This window comes from Macaca nemestrina, chromosome 5 (assembly GCF_043159975.1).
Source record: "Macaca nemestrina isolate mMacNem1 chromosome 5, mMacNem.hap1, whole genome shotgun sequence".
Taxonomy (NCBI): domain Eukaryota; kingdom Metazoa; phylum Chordata; class Mammalia; order Primates; family Cercopithecidae; genus Macaca; species Macaca nemestrina.
Window position 1 is genome coordinate 41,638,047 of NC_092129.1, and position 26,149 is coordinate 41,664,195.

The 26,149-nt window shown below is 37.3% G+C and overlaps 1 protein-coding gene across 1 annotated transcript in view; it reads left to right on the forward strand.

Moving 5' to 3' along the window:
- LOC105465679 (peroxisomal biogenesis factor 7) overlaps positions 1–26,149 on the forward strand; it is a 92,776-nt gene that overhangs the window by 49,012 nt on the left and 17,615 nt on the right. The window contains exon 9 of the mRNA XM_011714253.3: positions 25,174–25,273. Within this exon, the coding sequence (XP_011712555.2) occupies positions 25,174–25,273 (100 nt within the window). The remainder of the gene's footprint in view (positions 1–25,173; positions 25,274–26,149) is intronic.

A 26,149-nucleotide genomic window follows, 5' to 3' on the forward strand; every position in this document is an offset into this window, starting at 1 on the left:
GATACTCAGCAGCAATGTTTGAGAGTACCTGTTTCTCTGCCATCTAAAGATCATTGATTCATTAGGGTTTTCCAGGTGTATGATCATATCACCTGCAAGTAAAGGTGGTTCTACACCTTCATTTCCAATTCTGATGCCTCTAATTGATATTTCTTAAAATTGCCTCCACAAATACCACTAATACAGTGCTAAATAGTTTATAGAGAATGTCTGATTCATGATACAAGTGCAAATGCCTTTAGTGTTTCTCTATTAAAAATAAGATTCTGACTGTAATGCAAATTATATATGTTTATTTGTTTGTCATACTAAGAAAGTATGCATGAATTCCTATTTTCTTGAGTTTTTTTTTTTTTTTTTTTTAATCAGAAATGGATCTTAAGTTTTGTTGAAGGCTTTTTTTGTCCAGCATTTATGGAGATAATCATGATTTTTCTTCTTAGAGATGTGGCTATGATGTACTATATTAATGGATTGAACCAACCTTGCATTCCTAGAGTAAGTCTCTCATGCTCTTTGTGTATCATTTTCTCACCATGATGTTGAATTGTGTTTGCTAATATTTTATTTAAAGCTTCTGCATCAGTAATCAAAGGTGATATTAGTTGCCGTTTTCTTTCTTTTTTCCTTTTGTTTATGTGTCTGTATTTTACTTGCTTCATAAAAAAGAATTAAGAAATTTTCCTTTGTTTCCAAAGCTCTGGAACAACTTGTACGGCATTGAGGCTGTTTGGTCTTTGAATCCTTGGTAGGATTGCTCTGTGAAACTAGTGAAGCATGGTGTTTTTTGTGGAGTACTTTCTTGATAACTTCATTTCTTTTATGGAAATGAGTCTGTTTAAACTTTGTGTCTCTAATGGGATCAAGTTTGGAAATTGTCCCTTGCTTGTAGGTTTTCAAATTTATTTGTAGACGTGTCTCTAAAGTGGGTGGACACAGTGGCTCGTGCCTGTATCCCCAGCACTTTGGGAGGCCGAGGTGGGCAGATCACCTGAGGTTAAGTGTTCACGACCCATCTGGCCAACATAGTGAAACCCAGTTTGTACTAAAAATAGAAAAATTAGCCAGGTGTGATGGCAGGTGCCTGTAATCCCAGCTACTTGGGAGGCTGAGGCAGAATTGCTTGAACCCATGAGGCAGAGATTGCAGTGAGCTGAAATCGTGCCACTGCACTCCAGCCTGGATGCAGACTTTGCCTCAAAAAAAAAAAAAGTCTGTGAAGGAATGTTGTAGGATTTCTTCTCTTTTGTTGGTTGTTTTACTATTGTTATTTCTGATTTTGTATCTTTATGAGTTCTTTGACTATCTAGTGGTATGTTTGTTATTGTTCTTCAGCAGGCAGAATTTTAATTTATTAATTAGAACTACTTTTTTCAGCCAGGTGCAGTGGCTCGTGCCTGTAATCCCAGCACTTTGGGAGGCTGAGGTGGGTGGACCACCTCAGGTCAGGAGTTCAAGACCAGCCTGACCAACATGGTGAAACCCCATCTCTACTAAAAATACAAAATTAATTGGGCATGGTGGTGCATGCCTATAATCCCTGCTACTGGGGAGGCTGAGGCAGGAGAATTGCTTGAATCCAGGTAGCAGAGGTTGCAGTGAGCCAAGATTGTGCCATTGCACTCTAGCCTGGGCAACAAGAGCAAAACTCTATCTCAAAAAAAAAAAAAAAAAAGAACTGCTTTTTAAAATTAATCACTGCTTTTATTTTTATTATTTCCTTTTTGGTACTTTCTTTTTGTTGTTCTTTTTTTCAGCTTCTTGAGGTGGGAATTTATTTGTATTCTTTCATTTTGTTAATAAAGTGTTTAAGGCTATAAATTTTTTTCTGGTTGTTATTCAAACTATAGCCCATAGATTCTGATATATAATGTTTTCATTATCATTTAAAAATTTTTGTAAGTTCTGTTTTACTTGCCTTTTCTTCCAAGAGTTGTATAATAGTAAATTACTTAGTTTCCATATGAAAATGCCTTTTAACTTAAAAAAAATTTGTTAATAATTTCTAGTTTTATTGCATTAAAGTCAGAGAATACTATTTTAGTCATTCAGTTTTATGGAACATATTGACATTTGGGGGAAGTGGAACCTAATAAACGATCAGTTTTTGTTAATGTTTCATTTGCAGTTGAGAATAATGTATATTCTCCATTTTCAGGCTGTTAAGTTCAGTATGTAATCATAAGCTTACAAATTGATTATGTTGTTTAGGCTTTCTGTATCCTTTCTTATTATTGGTCCACTTAGTCTGAGAATGGTATGTTACTGAGAGTGGTGTGTTAAAATCTCCTATCATTAGCAGGCTTCTACATCTCCCTGCATCTTTTGTAGTTTTGACTTTATAGAAACAGATGCTGTGTTTCCGGTGTGTAGATATCATAATGTATATGGCGAATTGAGACTTTTAGCATTAAAGAATATCCTTCTTTGTCACAGTTAATGCTTTTTGTTTCAGTTATGCCTTGTCTCATATCAGAATCATTGTCCTCGCTTTCATATTGTGTTTACTTTCCAGATATACTTTCCCCCATACCTTTATTTTGTTTTTGTTTTATCATATTTTCAATTCTTTAAATTTTTTTTAAAATTATACTTTAAGTTCTGGGATATATGTGCAGAATGTGCAGATTTGTTACATAGGTATATACATGCTATGGTGGTTTGCTGCACCCATCAACCAGTCATCTACATTAGGTATTTCTCCTAATGTTATCCCTCCTCTAGTTCCCCACCCCCTGAAAGGCCCCAATGTGTGATATTCCTCTCCCTGTGTCCATGTAATCTCATTGTTCAACTCCCACTTATGAGGGAGAACATGCAGTGTTTGGTTTTCTGTTCCTGTGTTAGTTTGCTGAGAATGATGGTCTACAGCTTCATCCGTGCCCCTGCAAAGGACATGAACTCTATCGATAATTTTTTATGGCTGTATAGTATTCCATGGTGTATATGTGCCACATTTTCTTTATCCAGTGTATCATTGATGGGCATTTGGGTTGGTTCCAAGTCTTTGCTATTGTGAACAGTGCTGCAATAAACATACGTGTCTTTATTGTATGTGTCTTTATTGTAGAATGATTTATAATCCGTTGGGTATATACCCAGTAATGGGATTGCTGGTTCTAGATCAAATGGTATTTCTGGTTCTAGATCCTTGAGGAATCACCACACTGTCTCCCACAATGGTTGAACTAATTTATACTCCCACAAACAGTGTAAAAGCCTTCGTATTTCTCCACATTCTCTCTAGCATCTGTTATTTCCTGACTTTTTAGTGATCGCCATTCTAACTGTTGTGAGGTGGTATCTCATTGTGGTTTTGATTTGCATTTCTTTAATGACCAGTGATGATGAGCTTTTTTTCATATGTTTGTTGACCACATTAATATCTTCTTTTGAGAAGTGTCTGTTCATATCCTCCACCCACTTTTTGATGGGGTTTTTTTTTCTTGTAAATTTGTTTGAGTTCCTTGTCGATTCTGGATATTAGCCCTTTGTGAGATGGATAGATTGCAAAAATTTTCTCACATTCTGTAGGTTGCCTGTTCACTCTGATGATAGTTTGTTTTGCTGTACAGAAGCTCTTTAGTTTAATTAGATCCCGTTTGTCAATTTTGGCTTTTGTTGCCGTTGGTTTTGGTGTTTTAGTCATGAAGTCTTTGCCCAGGCCTATGTCCTGAATGGTATTGCCTAGGTTTTCTTCTAGGGTTTTTATGGTTTTGGGTTTTACATTTAAGTCTTTAATCCATCTTGAGTTAATTTTTGTATAAGGTATAAGGAAGTGGTCCAGTTTCAGTTTTCTGCATATGGCTAGCTGGTTTACCCAACACCATTTATTAAATAGGGAAACCTTCCCCCATTGCTTGTTTTCATTGGGTTTGTCAAAGATCAGATGGTTGTAGGTGTGTGGCGTTATTTCTGAGGCCCCTGTTCTGTTCCCTTGGTCAATATATCTGTTTTGGCCCCAGTACCATGCTGTTTTGGTTACTGTAGCCTTGTAGTATAGTATGAAGTCAGGTAGCATGATGCCTCCAGCTTTGTAGGATTGTCTTAGCTATATGGGCTCTTTTTTTGTTCCATATGAAATTTAAAGTAGTATTTTTTTTCTAATTCTGTGAAGAAAGTCAGTGGTAGTTTGATGAGGATAGCATTGAATCTGTAAATTACTTCGGGCAGTATGGCTGTTTTCACAATATTGATTCTTCCTATCCATGAGCATGGAATGTTTTTCCATTTGTTTGTGTCCTCTGACTTCCTTGAGCAGTGGTTTGTGGTTCTCCTTGAAGAGGTCCTTCACATCCCTTGTAAGTTGTATTCCTGGCCTAGGTATTTTATTCCCTTTGTAGCATTTGTGAATGGGAATTCATGTGTCATTTGGCTCTCTGTTTGTCTGTTACTGGTGTATAGGAATGCTTGTGATTTTTGCACATTGATTTTATATTCTGAGACTTTGCTGAAGTTGCTTATCAGCTTAAGGAAACTTGGGACTGAGACAATGGGGTTTTTCTAAATATACAAACATGTCATGTGCAAACACAGATGATTTGACTTCCTCTCTTCCTGTATGAATAGCATTTATTCCTTTCTCTTGCCTGATTGCCCTGGCCAGAACTTCCAACACTGTGTTGAATAGGAGAGGTGAGAGAGGGCATCCTTGTCTTGTGCCGATTTTCAAAGGGAATGCTTCCAGCTCTTGCCCATTCAGTATGATATTGGCTGTGGGTTTGTCATGAATAGCTCTTATTATTTTGAGATACGTTCCTTCAATATGTAGTTTATTGAGAGTTTTTAGCATGAAGGGTGTTGAATTTTATTAAAAGCCGGTTGTGCATTTATTGAGATAATCATGGGGTTTTTGTCATTGGTTCTATTTATGTGATGGGTTACATTTATTGATTTGTGTATGTTGAACCCCCATACCTTTATTTTTAAACAATTTTGTTGAACCATTTTGTTCTAGGTATGTCTTTGTATAGAGCATATATTAGGATCTTGCTTAGTGAACAAATAGTTTTTTTATTAGAATATGTAAGTTTAACTCTTTCATATTTCTTGATAAAAATGTTTAGCATCGAATGTGTCATATGTTATGATTATTATTTGTATTTTATTTGCTATGTTTCTGTGTGTGATGTGTTTTTCTGTTGTTTTGTTTTTTTTCTTTGACTTAAGATTTTTTTGACATTTAGGTAAGATTTTATGTGTTTGTTTTAGTGGTTGCCTTTGGTGTTACAACTTTTTAAATGTCTTCAAAAGTTTTCTTAAAAAAAACCATTTATTGCCTTGTAAGTTTTTCATTATATTTTTGTGAAATCCCTCCTATTTCTTATATAATAACCAGTGAACTTGTTCTACTTTCCCTTTTTATTTTTCCCTTTTCCATCAAATTTTGTTTCATTTATGCTTTGTTAGAACATGCAACATGTAACATATAGCACATAGCATATAATATATTTTTACTTGGTTTCTACCTTTGTTTTAGTCTTAAATGTATAATTAAATATATCAAATACTCATTATCAATTTTTTTTTGCCTGAGTTTCCCCCATTATCTGATGCAGTTTATCTTGAGGAAATGCTGTAGATTTCTCAAGAGGGACTGATGGGCATAGAATTCTCATGAACTCTCGTATGTTTAAAACTATTTTTCTGTAGTTTTCCTACTTGGAGGATAGTTTAGCTGAATATAAACCCCTTGATTTTCATTTATTTCTTTGAGGTTTTTGAAAATGCTACTATGTTTTTACCTTGTTTTCTATGTCGTTTTTGAGAATTCTGATGCCAGTCTAATTTTCTTGTAGTTGTAAGTTGTTTGGCACACTCCCCGCCCCGCCCCCCCATCAACCCCTTCCCTCCTCCTCAAGACCCCTGGGCGGAAAAAGAACCCTTGTTGCATTTTAGTTTTTCTTGCTGCAGGCTCAGTGAGCTCTTTAAGTGTATAGATTGGGGTCCTCTTTTATTCCCAGAAAGTTTTTTGGATTATAATTTTAAATAATAGTTCTACTTAATTGTTTAATTTTCTGTGGAACTCCCATTATGTATAAAAAGACTCTCCTTTACCTGTGTTCTGTATCAGATACTTTCTCTCTGATAATTTTTCTTTCTTTCTTTCTTTATCTCATTTTCATTTTCTTGGTGGTTTTCCTGTTGTCTTCAATGCCCTTGTTATGCTTTTGTGTGAATCTGTTCTTCTTGGGCCCCAATGTAATTCTGTGTTTATTTGTGAAATGATTGTGCCTTTTTTCTTGTATTTCTTTCTTGAGTTCAGTCAGGTCTGTTTCAGGTCTTTCTGTTTTTGTCCACTTCTTTTCTTTGTTTTTGAGTTCCTAATCAAGAGTTTTGTTGGGTTTTTTTCTTCCATGTCCCCAAGTGCTTGCTTGAAGATATTTGATTCAGTTTAGGATATGTTACGGTTTTCTACCTCGCTTTTTTTTTTTTTTTTTTTTTTTTTTTTTTTTTTTGAGGGAAGTTTTTGTCAGATTAATTGTTGGAATTCTTGTAACCATTTATATGTGTATGTGTGTTTTTAAAAATAAATAAAGAATGTTTTTGTCTCTTTATATCTGTGGACAGGGTTGATGGTTTGAGGTTGGCCCCTTTCCTGCCTTTTAATTTCCTTTCCCCCCTAAACTATCAGCTTTCCAAGATCACCTCCCTGTATCCAGTGTACTTTAAAATCTGTAGTCTAATCTTTATTATGCCTTTTTCCAGTATTTTCACTCATAGGATGCACTTTCTCTTTCTCATGATGGTTTTATGTCAGCGGTAGACCTAATCCTAGCTCCTGCCCTCTCTGTACCATTCAGTGTTCCCCAAACTGCCCTTGCCATTCACACAGGCTTGCAGCTGAAACAGGGAGGCAAGCTCATAAGGATTCTGTTTTGATTTTTCTTCTTACAGTTAATTTGAAGTTTGGATGTGTGGAAGACCTGAGGTTTGTGTAGTTTTATTTGTTCTCTTTGTTGTTCTGTATTGGTTTTTGAAGAATACAGTAACAGTTTTGGATTAACACAGCCTCATTGCCTAGACTACCCAAATCTCCTCTCTCCTCACTTCTGAGTCCGTATTAGATATGGCCCAGTCTATATAACTTTGTTTGTATAAAATGTACTTCCAATAGAATAAATTACAAAGCCTTGAGATGCATTTCATGCCTTAACTTGATTTTCTTGATTCATTCAATACAAGCAGGCAGACAACTGGGAAGCATAATCACATGGAGGCTCCCAGCTTTCAAAAGTGTACTATAACCAGGCTTTTGTTTGTTTGTTTTTAGTATTCTATATAAAATAATAAGTAGTGATTATAGATTTTTCAACTTGGGAACCAACTAGTGGCAACACAACAGAAAGGAAGAAACTGGAACTGTGGAGCTAGATCACTGACTGGAAGTGAAGGCTGTGCATGTAGATTTGGACACCATTTACTTACTGATAGTTCAGTCCGTAAGAATGAATAAGCCAAAGGGAGATAAATGTACAGAAAGAACAAAAAATTCCTTTCTTCAGGAGGGAATTCATGTTGGAAAGCAGGAAGGAGCAGCCCACCAGGAACAGGAGGAAACCTTAGAGCATGCAATAGTCACAGAAGCTGTGGGAGGAGGGGCTTTCAACCAGGTGTGAATGGCCAGTAATGTCAGATCCACCAGATGGGTTAAGCAGGATAAAGAGAGAACTTGGAATCTTCTCTTACATATTGTCACTCATGGGTTCAAAAAGATTTCCACATATAGGATCTTGGAATTCGAACATCTTTCTGGGAAGAAAGCATAAACTGAGATGAGACATTAATCTTTGGGTGATCTCATATTTGGTATTAACAGTTTTAATTGGGACATCTTAAATCCATTTGGTGCTTTGTTTCTGATTAAAGAGAAAAATCTAATGACTTCTGAGACTTTCTTCTCAGAATTGTCATTATGATCTTAATCGTACTGACTGACCACTCCCTGTTTTATGTATTTAAGTTCCCCTAAACACCCTGTGGGAAAATGCCTTACTTTTATAGATGTAAGTTTGTCTCAGGAATGTTCGTTAAGACTGGATGTGAACTGCATTTCTGAAAATCTTGGGAGTATCAAACCATGCTCAGAATCCTTACTTTTCTCTCCACTGTTAAGTGCTGAGTCTCTGAGCATGGACGGGGGAGGGGGAATAGGTATTTAGTGCCCCTGGTGAGGGAGGTGGCTTAGGTCATGGTCCTGAGACCAGATCAAAGGTGTTGTAGCTATGTTTGTAAGCACTTGGGAAAATTGAGATTTATGGTTCAATAATAGGATATCTTTAACGTAAGTTAAACATAAAGTTTAAAAGATATTTGAAAGCAATGATCCTGTATAACTTAGAGTCCAGGTTTCTTTTATTAATATGTAATATGGCAACTAGTGACATCTGTGCTCACAAGCTCACAGGGTGATTACAAGAATTGTATGAGAAGACATTCTTAAAAATACTGTGATAATTCTTAATTGCTTTTCCCTCTCTTCTTCTTCTTCTTTTTTTTTTTTTTTTTTTTTTGAGACAGTCTCGCTGTCACCCAGGCTGCAGTGTACTTGTGCGATCTTGGCTCATTGTAACCTCCACCTCCAAGGTTCAAGTGAGTCTCCCACCTTAGCTTCCTGACTATCTAGGACTACAGGCACACACCACCACCCCCAGCTAATCTTTGTATGTTTAGTAGAGACGTGGTTTTACCATATTGGTCAGGCTGGTCTCGAACTGACCTCAAGCGATCTGCCCACCACAGCCTCCCAAAGTGCTGGGATTATAGGCGTGAGCCGCCACTCCTGGCCCTTTGCCTCTCTTCTAAAGCCATCTTCCCAACCCTATTCCCTGCACATTCAGCAAAAGATCTTACCTTTAAAATAATAATAATAATTGTGGGACTCAAGCACAAATTATCTTAATTTCTAAGCTAGGCCTGCGGATTTTCTCTAAATCTGTACCTCTTCATTCCTCCTGTTATTTAGAATCCTTAGGCATGCATGCTGTTGATCCCTCATACTTGTTTTCTTCAGGACTTTACGCCGTGAAGCGACCTCTTCTCCCCCCATATCTCTCTATATCTTTAGTGTCCAAATCTCTGGTGACTTTTTCCTCAGCCTGTAACATTTTCCTTCATCCTGCATTTGACTTTAACTCCTCTCTTACATCTCTCTTTTTTTCTTAGCCAAGCTTTTAGTGTCCCCATAAGCTTCCATTCACCAGGGCCATTTTAAGGTCTTCACTGTCCCAGGGTACTCTATGTTGGAGGTCTTACCCTGGATCACTTGAACCTATACAATGGATCCACATCACTGATTAAATAAGGTTAATTATTTTGAAAAGATTTGTGGCTTTTGCTTTTGAAGTGATTTGCATTGAGTAACTCACTTATGATTGATTATGATTTTTTGGCAATCATTATGCTTGCTAAGGAATTCATGTGAAGTAAAAAAAAAAAAACAACCCTAACCTAGAAATTGTTTCCAAGTGGAATGAAATGTTTCTGAGTGCCAGGTTTATCAATTAGTAATGTTAATTTATTAATTTTAAATTTAATTTTTTTAAAAGTTTAATTTAAATGTTCAGCTCTCAGGCATTTTGTAGACCTTTGAAAGTTTATAGGCATAGGCACTTACAGTTCTTCCTAATGGCACAACTGGCTTCAGTCCCTACTTCTTTACTGAAATTGCTCTGGCAAAAACCACTGGCGACCTCTGTAAAACCAAATCTAGTCCACTTGTCAGCATTTGTCATGCTGAACCTTTTTCTGTTTTACACTGTCGATCATACCTTCCCTTCTGGAAACTCCTTATCCTAGGGATTCCATGTTCTTTTTTGTTTATTTGTTTTACTCTCCTCTGACCCTTCCTTCTTAGGGTTCATGATAGAATCTCCTTCCCTTCCCTTTAAACTTGGTCATCTCCCTTTGGTTTAGAACTTTTTTGTACATGCCCATTCTAAATGATAATTCTAGCCCCTTCTTCCAGGTCTGGCCTTTCTTGAGAGCCTTAGGCCTGCATATTCTGCTGTATCTGAACACAGGCACCTGAGTGTCCAAACAGGAATCTCACACTGAACTCCTTCTTTGCTTGTTTATCTGTGTTATTTATCTCAGTTAATGGGAACCTTATCCCTATTCAAACAAGCCAGAAACCTGGAATTCTCCTTTTTCTTGAAAAATTGGTGAACATTTTCCAACTATGAAGTGGAGCATTGCTTCACAGGCAGTATATAAAAGCAACATCATCTTTTTAGAATTATAATTTTAATTTTAACATATATTGTAGCTACTAAATTACTGTTTCAGCTCCATACTGAATGTAACTGGAGGCTAGTGATTGTGTATTCCAATATAAGATTATCGAAGACTTTCTTGTAACAAGAAAAATAAATAGAAAAGGAAGCCAAAATCATTTGAAAACCCTTCACTTTTGACTATATTACATGTATGTATATTTGTAATTTTCAACACATGTCAAGAATAAGACTTTAATCGTTCTAATGCCTATGTGAGTCTAGTCTCATTATTTGAATGCGGTGACCACTGATTGGAAAGGTCAGAAAAGGTGCGTTTTTGGTGGATTTTTACTCCACGTGATATGAGTTAAATTTATCCTCTGAAGAATTTTAAATCTGATTGGATTGATGATATTTTTAGTGTCAGAAAACCATTTTAACATGAAGAAAAAGATTTCAGATATAAGACCAGCAATAACCTGTTTAATTTTTAGCACTGATAACTATACAGATACTACCTTTAGATTCTCTGGATGGCTAATATTTGTAACACAAGCTTTTTATTTTATTTTATTTATTTATTTGCAGTTGCAAGATTTAATAGAGTGAAAACAGCTCCCATAAAATGGGAGGGGACCCAAAGCGGGTAGCCGTTGCTGGCTCGAATGCCTGGGTTTATATCCCAATCATTGTCCCTCCCCCTGTGCTCTCAAGTGATAGATGACTGGCTATTTCTTTACCTCCCGTTTTTACCTAGTTAGCATTTTAGTGAGCTCTTTTTACTACCTGATTGGTGGGGTGTGAGCTAAGTTGCAAGCCCCATGTTTAAAAGTGGATATGGTCACCTTCCCAGCTAGGCTTAGGGATTCTTAGTCGGCCTAGGAATCCAGCTAGTCCTGTCTCTCAGTCCCCCCTCTCAACAGGAAAACCCAAGTGCTGTTGGGGAGGTTGGCTGACGACTGCTCTAACTGCTTCCTGCTGAATTGGGGCATAGTAAGGGTCGTGCAGTTGAGATTTCCTTGGGAGGGGTGCCTTCGATGTCATTAACATTGGAGCATGGGCTGGCAGGCCGGTCCAAGGGTCCTCAGTAGATCTTAGTCATGGACTGCATCTGGGGCTCCGTTTGAAGAAACATTTGTAGTTTTACATCTTTGATTCTGGAAGAGACAAACCTAACAAGGAGGTTAAAGATACAGGGATTGAAATATATGGCCTGCAGTGCAGGGGATTATTTCTTTGGCACATTCACAGGCCCTGGCTATCTGCTTGATAGTTTTGAAAAGGCCTGGTCCAGTAAATAATGATTTGGCCATCTGATAGGTGCTATCAATACCCAAGTGAAAGGTCTGGTGAAGGGATTTAAGTAATTTCCATTGGTTAGCTGCAGGCAAAAGTATTTTCCCTTCTTGGGTGGCTAGCCACCCTGAGGGGAGGAAACTATGTCCTCGTGAGGTTCCCCTTTCTATTTCTCTTGCTGAGTACTGGGGCTTGGTTTCCCAGAGGGGATTACCCCATACTAGGGGTCCTTCTATAAGCATTTCTAGTGGAGGGTCCTGCCTTGTGGCTCTTTTGGCTTCAATAGCCGCTTGGCAGTTCCCTTCTATTTCCCTTTCTTTTCCTTTCTGATGACCCCAGCAGTGTAAGACTGCCACCTCTTTAGGTTTCTGTACAGCTAATAATAATCTCCTAATGGCTTACTGATGTTTGATAAGTGTTCCCTCGTAAGTTAGGAATTGCCTTTCTCTCCATATTGCTGTATGGGCATGGAGGACTAGGTAAGCCTACTTAGAATCTGTATATATATATATACCCTTTTTCCTTCTCCTAATTCTAGTGCCCGAGGGAGGGCTGATAGTTCTGCCAGCTGAACGCTAGTTCCTGGAGCGAGCGGGTTACTTTCAAGTATTCCATTATCACTGACCACTGCATACCCCGCTTTTCAAAGTCCTTTTTCTACAAAGGAACTTCCATCGTATACAAGTTGAGGTAGGCGTCAGTCAAGGGAACCTCTAGAAGGTCCCTTTGAGTGGCGTAGGTTTGATCAATCACCTGTTGACAGTTATATTCTATCTTTTCTTCATTGTCTGGAAGAAACGTGGCTGGGTTAAGAGTTGCTGAAGTATGCAGTCACAGCACTGGCCCTTCAATTAATAGAGCCTGATATTTAAGCAAGCGGTTGTCTGACAGCCACAAGTCTCCTTTAGCAGTGAGTATGCTGTTTACATCATGAGATGTCCACACAGTAATATCTCTTCCCTGTATCATTTTAACTGCTTCGGATACTAAGACTGCTACTGTGCCACTACCCGTAAACAATGAGGCCAACCCTTTGCCACTACATCAGTTTCCTTACTCAGGTATGCCACGGGTTGCAAGCTGGTCCCTCGGACCCGTGTAAGGACTCCTAGAGCTATTCCTGTTTTTTTTTCTGTGACGTATAAAGAAAAGTCTTGCCCAGTTGGCAAGCTTAACACTGGGGCTTGGGTTAGGGCCTTCTTTAGGGTCTGGAAAGCTGCTTCTGCTTCAGAAGAGCTAATATACACAAATGCTGGCACATAGTAAGTACTATGTAAGTGTTTGCTACGTTTGTCATTATTAAGGCTAGAATGGGTGGTGACGGAAGGCTGTCTCATTGGGCTTGAGGCCGTTTCAGCTTTAGTCTTCAAGGGTGAGGTAATAATTTTTATTTTACAGCAGCAAGAGCAAGCAGCCCCATCTAGCCTTTTGTTGTCCTCTGCTCCTTGGAGGTGAAAGAGAAGTACAAATTGGGCGTAGGAAGTTATCTAGAATCAGCTCTGTCCCTCCACATCCCTGTTCTTTGGAGATATTTAGGAACGTTCTATAGATTAGACATCTATTACGTAGTGGGGTGAGCATGTAGACCTTTGAGTGAGTCATACTTGAAGTGATAAGCTGACTCCTCTATTTACTAGCTGTGAAATATAGGAAATGAACTGTGATCTACCTTGCTGGGATGTTCAGAGGATTAAATGAAGTAGTATCTGTAAATACTCTGGCACATAGTAAGAGCTCAAAAAAATAGCAGATGTTTTAAATGAGAATACTAGTAGTAATAATGTTTCCCATTTTAAAATGTAAGTACTTTAGGGAGAGTTAAGATACTAATCATTCATATGTTACCTAGCATTACCTTAATAACATAATTATATTGCTTACAGTCACTAAGGAGCTTTGTGAATAGGAATTTTCATTGCACTGTGAAGGTGAAGTAGGAGAGTGAACCTAGTGAATATGGTGCAGCGTGAACCAGGATAATGGTTACACCATACAAAGTTGAATATGTTTGGGCATTTGATTCAAATCTGTTCCCAGAGGGGCTAAGCGCAGTGACTTATGCCTGTATTCCCAGCACTTGGGGAGGCCAAGGTGGGAAAATTTCTTGAGCCCAGGAGTTTGAGACCAGCCTGGATGACATGGTGAGACCCTACCTCTACAAAATTAAAACATTAGCCAGGTATGGTGGCACACACCTGTGATCTCAGCTACTTGGGATGCTGAGGCAGGAGGATCTCTTGAGCCCAGCAGATGGAAGCTGCAGCGAGCCATGTTTGCCATTGTACTCCTGCCTGGGCAACAGAGTGAGACCCTATCTTGAAAAAAACAAACAAAAACAAACAAACAAACAAAACCTGTTACCAGGTGACCACTTCTACTTCATTTCAACCTATTTAGAAATTTTCCCCTAAATTGTTATGTATTACCCACACACATTTGTTGAAAAAATTATTTCATAAGGAGGCAGCATGATGTAATAGAGAGAGATACAGCTTAAAATCCTGAATTTGCCATTACTAGCTATGTTATAATTTAATTATATATTACTTAATATATAATTAATGTAATTTGGTTATATTTGATCTCTTATAAAGTGACTTAACCTCCCTGAGCCTTTGTTTCCTCAGTCATAAGATGTACTGTTGTGATATTTAAATATCAATATATGCAAGGCTGTTCCCATAGTACCTGGCCCATATCTGGCATTCAGAATTTTATTTTTTATTCCCATATATATTCTTCAGACTTTATTCTTGTTGTCATGTCACTGTAAATATGTTCTTATATTTCTGATCAAAATTGCTGAAAACCAGCAAAATGACAAAGACAAGTTATGATGTCTGCAGTTTATTTTTAAATGGTTCAGCAAAAATATTCCTTCATATGCATATGTGTAGAGAGAGAAAGAGAAAACAAATGTGGCAAAATTTTAACAGTTAGTAAACTAGGCAAAGGACCTACGGGTGTTCATTTTATTCTTTGAGGTTTACTGTGAGTTGGTAATTTTCAAAATAAAAACACTTGAGAAAAAAGCAAGCTGTATTTACTCATGCAAAATAAGAGCCTGAGATACCTTCTAGTTAATGTTATTATTTAATGATATCAGTTTAATTGTAGAATAAGATAACTAGCTTTATTATATTGTGTTAAGTGAGAAAATGATTTTTAATTGGATTGTAGTAAACTTAAAATCTTAAAGTAGAGGATGCAGAAATACCTTTTATCTTTGTCACAGCTACTCTCATGGGATTTGCCCTTATCTAGTAAGTGTCTTAACTTTGGTGTGGCTGATGGGCTTTTTTGATCCTTATGTTTATTAGCACAGAGATTTCCACAGGCAGATACTTCTCTTTCTTCCCCTTCCCCTTAAAAAAAGGTCAGTCAAAGTAAATAGATAGTATAGTTGAATATGTACTCTGCCTCACAAACCTTTCGTTTCAACTTTACCTAGTCCCCCTTACCAACAAAAAAAGGTCAGTCAGAGTAAACAGATAAGAAATGTGGCTGAATATGAGCTGCCATGCAGCTTCAGATGATCATTTTACCTCATCTTTTAAGATAGTTGTTTTTAATTCCTCTACTGTTGTTCATCAAACCACAAGAAATCATGTGGCTAATGATAAGATGCTGATTGTTAACATTAGCAGGAACTACAGTTAAATTCTTAGGATGATCAGAGATTTTTAAAATGTTCTGTGCCTTCAGATATCTTGGCTAGAAATGTCTTTGTAACCCTATCGCCGTTTCTCACTTTGTGAGACAGGTTCACCACACCTCACCAATGACTTTAGAAAAGCATCTTAATAGTCGTCTTTGGTTTCCTTTTAAGAACGGGAATATTTGCATTCCCCGATGTGTGTAATCCTTGCAAGGATATTTTAGTGCTGAATTTATTCTGTGTTAATAAAGCACATTGCCTGACAGGGTAGGACTTCTCTGTTTTATTGTTTTGTCCCTGACTCCTGGGATGTGGATATACTAAGTACATGTTTATACATGTAAGTGAATTTGAATTAAATGAAAAATTGTGATATCCTTTGGTCACTCTGACTGTAGAAGCTCAAACACTTGTGTTTTAATATGGTTTCCGCTTTAAATATTTCTGAAGCCGTCATTAATAAAACAATTTAAGGTGAAAAGTCCTGTTGGAATGCAAAATCTTTTCCAAGGAGAAAACTTGCTGTTCAATTGTAGTTAAGTCAGCACTAACTAACTAATAGAATGTTAGTATTTAGCACATTTGGAACCATCGTATTTCCTGATTGTTAACTAAAGTGACAGATAAACATTTTTATTTTTTTCTTCAAATCAATTGTAATATGCAATATACTGACAAATCTCTAAGCTTCCTATACCTTTGGGTTAAGATACATATTTGTATATATGAAGCAATAACTCCCATGTTTGTTGATATGTTAGTTTTTTAATATGTCCCAAAAGAGTTTTTCCATTTGACTTATTTAAATTAGAAAATGCTTGTGTTAATTACTATCATACTGGAAAGATCTTTTCATGAAGTGAAGTATACTTTTGTAAGTTAAGTACCAGAAGAAAATGAAAATAATTTCCTATAAAATGAAACAACATACATTAATTGGAAAGAAACTTGTAAGACTTTTGATTTTAAATAGCTTGCTTTATAACTGCAGAGCATTTTCAGAATTATTTGTTACTAACATTTTTCTTTAAGAATCAAACCAGATCCATGTCTAATTCATAACCGAATGCAAGCACATGAATAAATAGATAAATCTAAAAGGAGCGAGGAATGTTAAGCCTTAGCTTAATGCAGTGTAAGTCACTGCTTTGAACTTTGAATTCTGCTGATTAGTTCCTACAGAAAATTTATGAACTTTGTCAGTTAATTTGCGTCATATTTTTAAAAAATCCTATTGTGCGGTTTCAGTAAGGCAACTGAGTAGATTTTGTTGCATGTATTTGTATTTTTAAATGTAGATATTGCTTTTTCTCATTTTTCAGAGTAGGAAGTCAAAAGATAATATCTGAAAATGACAAAATAAATGAGCTCCATGAGCATATTATTTAGAAATACAGAGTAAAATATCAGAAGAAGCAACTAAAAGAATTTAGAGTGATTGCCTCTGAGGTGAAAGATTGAGAAAGTACAGCAGGAAGCTGCTGTTTTCTGTTATAAACCTTGTAGAATTAGTTGACTCGAATCTGTGCAATTATAGTTTTTAAGAAAAGGATAATTGAGCAGAAAACCTGTCTTTCCCTCTCTCCATTATTTGCACACATAGTAAGCCTATTTACTTAGACCAACTGGGTACTGCCAGTCAGCTGGTAGTAGTTTACACAGTTCCCAGAGAGCACAAGGATGAATAATGCACCCTTTGAGGCCTGTCCGGAAACCCTAGAGTGTGGCAACACTAAATATTCTAAAATGGAATTCTTAGAGATTGGACTTAATGGAACGAACCATATGGAGAATAAAAGACTGTAATTATTCATCTATTTTCATCCTAAATAAAATTCAGCAGAGTCCCTTATCTTTCTCGACTATATTATTTACAGTATGTGTGTCTGTGCGCACATGTGTAAAACAGAAACCATCGTTAGATAGCTTAAATATAAACGGGGAAGTATTTCTCAGACGGTGGGGTCCCTCAGAGCCCAAAGGCAGGAGCACTGTGCGCAGTGCGGCCTGTGGAAGGCACTGAAACTGTACAGCTGACTTTGTCATTCCTCCTCGTCCTGCAGGCTGGTTTTTTTTTTCTTTTTTTTTTTCCTCAAGCTTGCATGTCCATTTACAAGAAAAGGAACAGAGTTATTTGGTCTGCTCTGTCTCTGTTTTTTTCTCTCTTTGTCGGTGTCTGTCTTCTCCCCCTCCACACCCCCATCACTGTGTCCACCGTCTGCTGAGGAGAGAGTTGTTAAATAAAGGAGATCGTCGTAAGCAATGCGGACATTCCATTACATGACGGCCTGAGTGGGTTTATTCATAAATGCTTAGCTGCAGAGATGAGGACATTAAGTATTTCATGGTAATGTTGCTAATAAATGACCAAAGCATAGGCAGCTGCTGTAAGCTTAATGATTGTCAACATTTAGGTATGGGGTGAAGTTCTAAAGCAACGCTGTGTGGTCACATTATCCATCGGTGAAATGCTCTTTTGCTCTAGGTGGCCACATTTTGGTGCTGCCAGTTACTCTTCAGATGTACACAGACTATTCTTATTCCTAAGATAGTGATACTATTTCATGAGTAGAGTTCTTCCAGTTTTCTTTCTTTTTTAGTCAAGTATTTATTTGAAACTGTATTGCAAAAGTCATTTCATGATTCTTTGATTTGTACCAGTAAGCAATACACAAACCACAGAGGAGTTTTGGCTCTTTTCCTTTATCTCCTCTTACTGAGATGTGGCATTCTTCAGAAAGTCATCCTGCATCCCTGTGGATCTCTGCCATAAATACTCTCAGAGCAGGCCTTCCATCAGCCTGATCATTTTCATTAATTTGTCCAAGTACCCTAGGCTTTGTGGTATGTGGTTCCCAGGCTTAATGTTTATTGTGATGAAGTAAAGTCTGCTCCTCTAAAATATTGATCCGATTAGAGTTTTAGATGAAATATTGTGATGGACTCATTTTGAGAGGGAAGCTTAAGTCTGGAATTTTATCATATGTAGCCTTCAAAGTTTGTAAATGTGGGGTTTCTGGATATTAGTGATTGAGCATTCCGAGAGACAGCTTTGAAAATTGTTCAGTAATTTTTCGCAATTGATCATGTATTCTTCATTTAGCAGGTAGTTAGGTTTTTTTTCTGTTTTAAACTTTATTTTTGTTATTAGTTTAAGTTAGTACAAGTTCCAAAACCAAAAAACAATTTTTAATCAAATCATGCAAATAAATGAATGTTATCATTAATAATTTTTTTTTTTTTTTTTTTTTTTGAGACAAAGTCTCACTCTGTTGCCAGGCTGGAGTGCGGTGGCACAATCTCAGCTCACTGCAACCTCTGCCTCCCGGGTTCAAGTGATTCTCCTGCCTCGACCTCCCAAGTAGCTGGGACTACATGCGCCTGCCACCACCCCCAGCTAATTTTTGTATTTTTAGTAGAGACCTGGGTTTCACCATGCTGGCCAGGATGGTCTCGATCTCTTGACCTCGTGATCCACCCGCCTTGGCCTCTCAAAGTGCTGGGGTTATAGGCGTGAGCCACCGCGCCCGTCCCAATAAATATTTTTCAGTGATTGAATAGCTTAACTCTATAAAACTGTTTTGCTAGCCAACAACTTCTTTTTTTTTTTTTTTTTTTTTTTTGAGACAGAGTCTCACTCTGTTGCTAAGGCTCACTGCAGGTCACAGTTCTCTGCAGCCTCTACCTCCTGGGTTCAAACGATCCTCCTGCCTCAGCCTCCCAAGTAGCTGGGACTGTAGGCATCCACCACCATCCATGCCTGGCTAATTTTTGTATTTTTGGTAGACAGGGTTTTGTCATGTTGCTCAGGCTGGGCTTGAACTCCTGACCTCAAGTGATCCACCTACCTTGCCCTCCCAAAGTATTGGGATTACAGGCATAAGCTACCATGCCCTACCACTTCTGTTGTTTAATCCCTTCCAAAAGTGATACAGATCATAAAGAAATAGGCCCGTGAGTCTGTATGTTCTATAGTGGGTTCACTGCAAAAGAATGGAAATCTGAGTGGTTACAGAAAGAGAGGTGAGTGATACATAAGTTAGAAAGAGACAGCACAGTAGACTAGAGGATGCAGTACGTGCATGTAAAAAATATTAGAAGGGAGAAAATAAAATTTCTGAAGTCCTTGCCATGGTAGTTCAGATGTATTCTGGCTCATAATTTCCTTAGGATTTTGATTCTAAGTGGCTGACTAATGGGCTCTTGGCATGCATGGGCTTTGGCTTATGAAATTCTTTCTGGTGTTTGAAGAGTTTGGGGGATACTTGACTTGGTCCAGGCCTATTTGAACTTTCAGGGTGTTAATCAAAACTGCCTGAAGAATTCCAGATCCTGCCCACCTATATTTAAAATTTTCTGGCATGACCTAGGCATAGAGAAAAAAATGTATGGTGCCATTTTTTTAGTAGAAAAAGTACTAGACATGATGTCAGGAGGGTCTGTGTTTTGGGGCTGCCATTTATTAGCTCTATAACCATGGATTGCTTAATTTCCTGGACCATATTGTCTTCACCTTTGAAATGAGAATAATTATACCCATTGTATATTTATTTGCTCATTCATTCATTCATGAGTGTCCATAAATTCTTTGGTTGACCGTGTGTCAGACATTTTTATACATGCAAGAGATACAAAGAAGAATAGGACACTGTCCCTGAATTCAAGGAGCTTATTGCCTATTAAAGGAGGAGAGATTTGTATTAAGAAATAAATAAATGCATGGAAGTATTATGAGTATTATGAATGAAGCAAGAAACATGAGAATCTTTTTTTATGTCTTCTGTTCCATTAATCACCAGGTTGTATTAATTCTTCTGCCTAAATAAATCTCCAGTCCATCAGCTTTTCTTCATCATCACGGTCAGTACCTTAAGTCCAAGCTGCTATGATCTCTTTTTGGACCACTGATCTTCCCCTACCCACTCAAGCCCTCAAGTCCATTCTTCTCACTGTGGCCAGAGACACCTTTGAAGGCAAAGCTGACCATAGACAAGATGTTAACAGTAGGAGAACCTGGCTGTTGAGGTGTATGGGACCCCTCCTTTACTATCTTCACAAGTTATCTGTAAATTTAGAACTTTTCTAAATGAAAAATGTTTATTAAAATGCTTTAAAATAAACTGACCACACAAATTTAAGTTGCTGCTTAAAATCCTTCAGTGGTTTTTTTTTCCTTTCTTTTCTGAAAGAGAAAATCCCAAATTCTTCGAATGACCTACAAGACCTGTTTGACCTGGCCCTGATTATGTCCTGGAACATTCTTCCCTTTCCCTGTGCCAGCCTCATGGGCCTGCCTGGTCACACACTGTCAGGCTCCTTGCAGACAAGGGACAAGCTGCTCTTCTGTTCTCTCCCAGGCTAACTCCTCAACCTTCAGATTTGCAGTTCAGATGTCACTTCCTCAGGACATCCTCTTAAGTCATCCTGCATTGTCTTTTTGGGGCACTTGTCAGTTGTCATTACATTTGTGTTTTGGTGATTTTTAAAAACATGTCAGTTGATCTCACTGAACTATGAGCTGCACAGGAGGGCTCAGGCCATGTCTGTCTTGCATATGGTGCTTACCACCTACCTGGCACATGGAAGGACTAATAAATTGTTGAATGAATGAGTAACTAAATGAGGTGAAAGTAAGTGTAGTTACATTTTTGCTACTTGCTCTAGAGACTACTGTGCCCAAGTACTGCAAATGGAGGGGAGTATAATAGTGCAATTTGCTTAAAATTATAAAAACACAACAAAAATTAATGTACATGTAAGGCATTGAAAAATAGCCAGAACATTGTCCCTTTCTCATAGTAAGGAAAGACTTATAAGTAATTTGTGACTAACTCATAAGTTGAGTACAGAAAAGGAAAAGAAAGAACTTTAAAAAAATATTTTAAACCTTCTGCTGAATTCATCTGTTGGCTAAATTTCAAGTGTTAGTATAGAGATTTCAAATTACATTTGGTTAAAGTAGGAAGTAAGTAATTTCAGCTTAATCGTTGAAATGATTTTGACATTTTATTTAATACAGACTATGAGGAGCCATGCGTAGTGGTACCCACCTGTAGTCCCAGCTGTTTGGGAGGCTGGGGTAGGGAGATTGCTTGAGGCCAGGAGTTTGAGGCTGCCAGGGACCTATGATTTCACTGTCTCCAAAAAAAGTAATAATAGGTTGGGAGCGGTGGCTCACGCCTCTAATCCCAGCACTTTGGGAGGCCGAGGCGGGCAGGAGTTCGAGACCAGCCTGACCAACATAGTGAAACCCCGTCTCTACTAAAAATACAAAAATTAGCTGAGCGTAGTGGCATGCGCCTGTAATCTCAGCTACTCAGGAGGCGAAGGCAGGAGAATCACTTGAACCCAGGAGGCGGAGGTTGCAGTGAGCTGAGATCGCGCCGCTGCACTCCAGCCTGGGGGCCAGAGCGAGACTCCATCTCAAAAAAAAAAAAAGTCATAATAAAATGTTTAAAGAAGAGATGTAATATAGTGCTGTATACTTGCATTGTTCAAGAATTGTGGAACCAAAAAGCAAAAAATAACTCAACCAAGACATTATGACATAACGATTTAAATGAAAAATGTTCCTACAGTTCAGTAATATTTTTAATCATTGAAGACTTATTCAGTATATTTACTTCCCATGAGGGAGATTAAATAGTCAATGATTTCATCAGCAAAGAGACAAAAAGGCACCAAGTAGTGTATGTGCTGGATCAAAACAAACATTTCACTTCAGAATAATGTGCCTTATTTTACCACTTAATGATATATTATAGTATGACTTCTCCCAGCAAAAAGGAGCCCATTTTACTTACGCGATATACGCATGAAGGCCCTTGGATATATAGCACTTATGGGGTGCTTGAATCCAGAAGAAGGTTGCAAGGAGAGACCATGCCCACTCCCTTAATTGCAAACTTGAGAAAACTTGGAGAAACACCCGCTTTCTTCCTGTTAGCTCCTCCTCCTTTCAACTCACTCTTTCCAGGTGAAACTTGAATAGAGATACATAGAAAAACTCTGGAAGTATACTCATGAAACTATTAACAGTGGTTGCTAATTAGAGAGTGAGAATGGGGAAAGAAATACATATATTTATTTTGTTATTAAAAAACCATTAGCAATTGAATAATAAATTATAGTGTATTTACATACCATTTAGCATTTGGTTTTCTCAACTTAGTTTGTATAATTTACCGTATTTAACAATATTTTTGATATTTCACTACTGAAAATTATTGTTAAATTTTGCATATTAATATTGATTGAAAAAATGTTCCTGACTCCTGATCCCCTTGCGGTGAAGAAATCTGAAGCTTAGGTTGTCTCTGTTTAGCAAATCCTCTCAAGGCAAAAGCTGGCTTCCTTGTTCCATTTACTGCTCAGGGTTCCAGTCGTTACTTGGTTTTTACTGTTTACTTTACTTGGTTTTTACACTATTAGTGTTCCTCACTAATGCTTTAATGAAGTTTTAATGGTGGTGGTTTGTTTTTATGTTTCCTCCAGGGTTTTTAGTTGTTTTTAAAATGTTGATCTAGAAACCAGGTCAGCCATTCTGTTGGAAATGAACCTCTCTTAGTTTTTGTACCATAATGTATACACTTGGTGTGTTACATAATTTCTACCAGAGCTGTGAAATGGTATAATGAAGTGTCTTTATGCCATTCAGTAGACTAACCCTCCCTTCACCAAAGAAGAGTTTCAGCTTGTATTTTCTTTGATGAATTCTTTGCAAGATGCAGATAAATACTGGATCGTTTTTCCCAGGTTAAAATTATGTCTGTGATTCTGTGGTGTAGAACTCTGTGAGGCTTTGACTACCCATTAGCTGTATATTAGAGCAAATTCAGATGGACTTTTGAATAGAATCACAGTTCTCCTGAAAGTGTGACTTGCCTCATCACACTTTCAGACTGAAGCTGGATAGCTGCACCCAGGTGTCTTTGTGAGGCATCTTAATTTTCATAAGGCCCACCTTATCTTATCTCAGTGCAGCTTTGTCCTAAGCTGGCTCAAAACAACAGAAACTGCATTCCAGGAATTTATCAGGAGAGTATAAAATTCTCGTTGCTTTGTATTATCCTTATGTTCTAGAAGAAACCAATTTTTATGGTTTACATAAAGAATATTTAGTCTATCCATTCTGCTGAAATAAAATCTAAATTTCAAATGAAGTCAGAGAGTTAAATACCTGGATGACGTCAAATTGACTTTCCCTTAGACCCATTCTTTTAAACTGCCCTTTAGGGTGATGCCATTCACTCATAAGCAGCAGCTGGCAAAGCGTCTGTATGTTTCCTCACAGATGCTGAGGATGTTCTTATTACATAAATGTTGGGTTTCTTGTCACTGAACTCCCAAGGGAGAATTTCCTTCTGAGCTTTCCAGGAACAATTTGGCTGTGGACACCAAGCATTTGGGTCTTGATTGTCTCCCTGTTTTCTTTGGCTGCTAGAAAGCTTAGCATCTTGAGGTCCTTCCCTGTCAAGGACATAGAACTTCATGGAATGTACCAATCTCATTGCAGATGCCATCTTACTTCCCTACCCTTAATTTTCCTTTAACTCATTTTTTGCCATATTAAATGCCTATTTTTAAATCATTTTGAGTATTTTTTGGAACATGGTAGCCACATGCAAAATCATTTGATTATTGTTTCAAATAATGCAAATCAGTGAATAACCATGTTTTAGAAATGAAATTATAAAATTATATGTTTACTTTTGCTTCTCTAAACATTATCGAGATCCAGAAAATTAGATTTTGATATAATTCACTGTCTCTAGAATTCAAAGAAACAAATATGCAAAGACAGTGGAGACCACTATTAGGATTTCTGAGAATGTGTACAGCTTGTTCCCTCATTTGGTTGAACAGACAAATTTTCAAAAGTAAAGTCACTCTCCCCAAATATTTTGTAGATTTCAGTAATCTGATAAATGAGCTATTTATTCATTGTTTCTTTGGTACCCACACAGTGGATTATCCATAGCAACAACCCTTTTCAAAGCTTAATAGGGCCAACTCTGTATTTATTAGGGAAATAATACCGCCAGGTTAAACAAACTATGGCTCTTGGTTCTGTGAATTTACTCTCTTTCAACGGGATCTGTTAAACCTTCAGTGTGCCATGTTGTAGATCATTAGAGAAGCTGAATTAGGATATGACTCTATGATCCTGAAAGTGCCATTTTTATAGTGTGTTTAGAGTCAAATAAAAAAGATGATGAGCAAATAAAGCATTCGAAATAAAGTACTATGTTACGTATTGAAAACAGGGCCAAATTCTTGTCTGCACAGTACAAATGAGAGCTTGATTATGGTAAATATTACACTTTCAGTCTATGGAGGTTAAGTAGAATACATAATATTGGCTCAGGAAAATACATTTCTGTTTTTCTTGATTCTAGGAATTATATTGATGTGGAATCTGTAAGAAAGGCTATGCCTCAAAAAAGAAAAAAGATAATTTCAGAATTACAGAGATTTTCATAAGAGAACAGATTTTTTTCAAAGAATTCTAATTGCTATTGAAATTCAAATTAAGCCTAAGATCTTTCATGTCACTTGTTGAGAAATGAAGTCGTATTTAAAATCACAATTTGTTAGCGTTCATTTAATTCAGTATCCTTATTTTACAGCCATGAATGCTTTTAGAAATTGCTACAAAAGCATACTGACTATCATCTCATGCCCTTGTGCAATATAAAAACATATTTTAAATTAAAACTTGTTAAGCTTCTGTCCTACCAGGTATACTAATGGGAGTAGAATAATCTTTTATAAGGGTAGATTGATGAATAATTAGGTTTTTTTTCTATATAATAGAATGGAGTACATTTTTTTTTTCTTATAGGATTTTTTATGTGGGGCTTAATAGTGGGGTTCTGTATTTATGAATTGGTTGAGCCTGTTTGGATAAAATCTTTGCTATGTCAAATATCTATTTTTTCTTAATATAAGTTTTTTGGTAGTTTTAGCATTTAAATTATTCCCTTTTGTTTATCTTCATAGATTCTGGAACTTTTCAAAGCCTGACTTTCTCCTTGAAACAGTGGAGCATCATACAGAGTTTACTTGTGGTTTAGACTTCAGTCTTCAGAGCCCCACTCAGGTAACAGATACAATCTCATGATATTCTCTTCTGCCCAAGTTCACAGCCAACTCTGTGTGGCATGCGTTGCTTTTATGAATAACGTTGTTGCCATTTTAGCTATATAAGTTTGTGTGTTTGAGCATTAAACTACTAGGGAATAAGAGGTATCAAGAAAGTTCCCATACCTTTCTCCTCTTGAAAGATTGATTTCTGTGAGAGAAAAAGGAACCTTCCCAGGAGGTATTATCCTAACATTTTGAAGACTTTCTCTAGGCCTCTCCCAACAGAAAAGTGACAAGAGAAAGATGGAATACGGCAGGATTGTTGCCACAGGTTGGCAGGAGTCAGGAGCATGTGGTCCTGACTCAGCCGTCCCACTAGGCAGTTGAGACCATGGGCAGGCAGGTCACTACCCTCTCAGGACTGTCGCCCTTGTCTCCACACCACATGTCGAACGGGAGCCTTCAGATGGAGAACAAGTAGAGGAGAATGTCTACTATTTAAGTTAATAAACAATATATTTCTCCCTTTTTGTTCTCTTGAGGACTTGAGAGTAGACACTTTGCACTTTAAATATCCCTCAGGTTTTTTTTTTTAAAAAAAGCTTTTTCATTTTAGAAATTGTAAAGTCAAGTCAGAAACACTACAGTATGTTGAGTGATAAGGCCCTTTAAATACAGACTATGTTAAAGAACCAGCATATCAGTGAAACACAACATTTGGAAATTCTAGAGCATGACTGTGGAATTGTGCTTTTATGATAACTTTCATAAGTTAAACAAAAAGAAAATCCCACTTCACATTAATGTGTTCTGAAATTTAAATAAATATATAAGTTTTTCTTTTTTGGGGGGGTGCGGTAGGCAGAGTTTCACACTGTCACCCAGGCTGGAG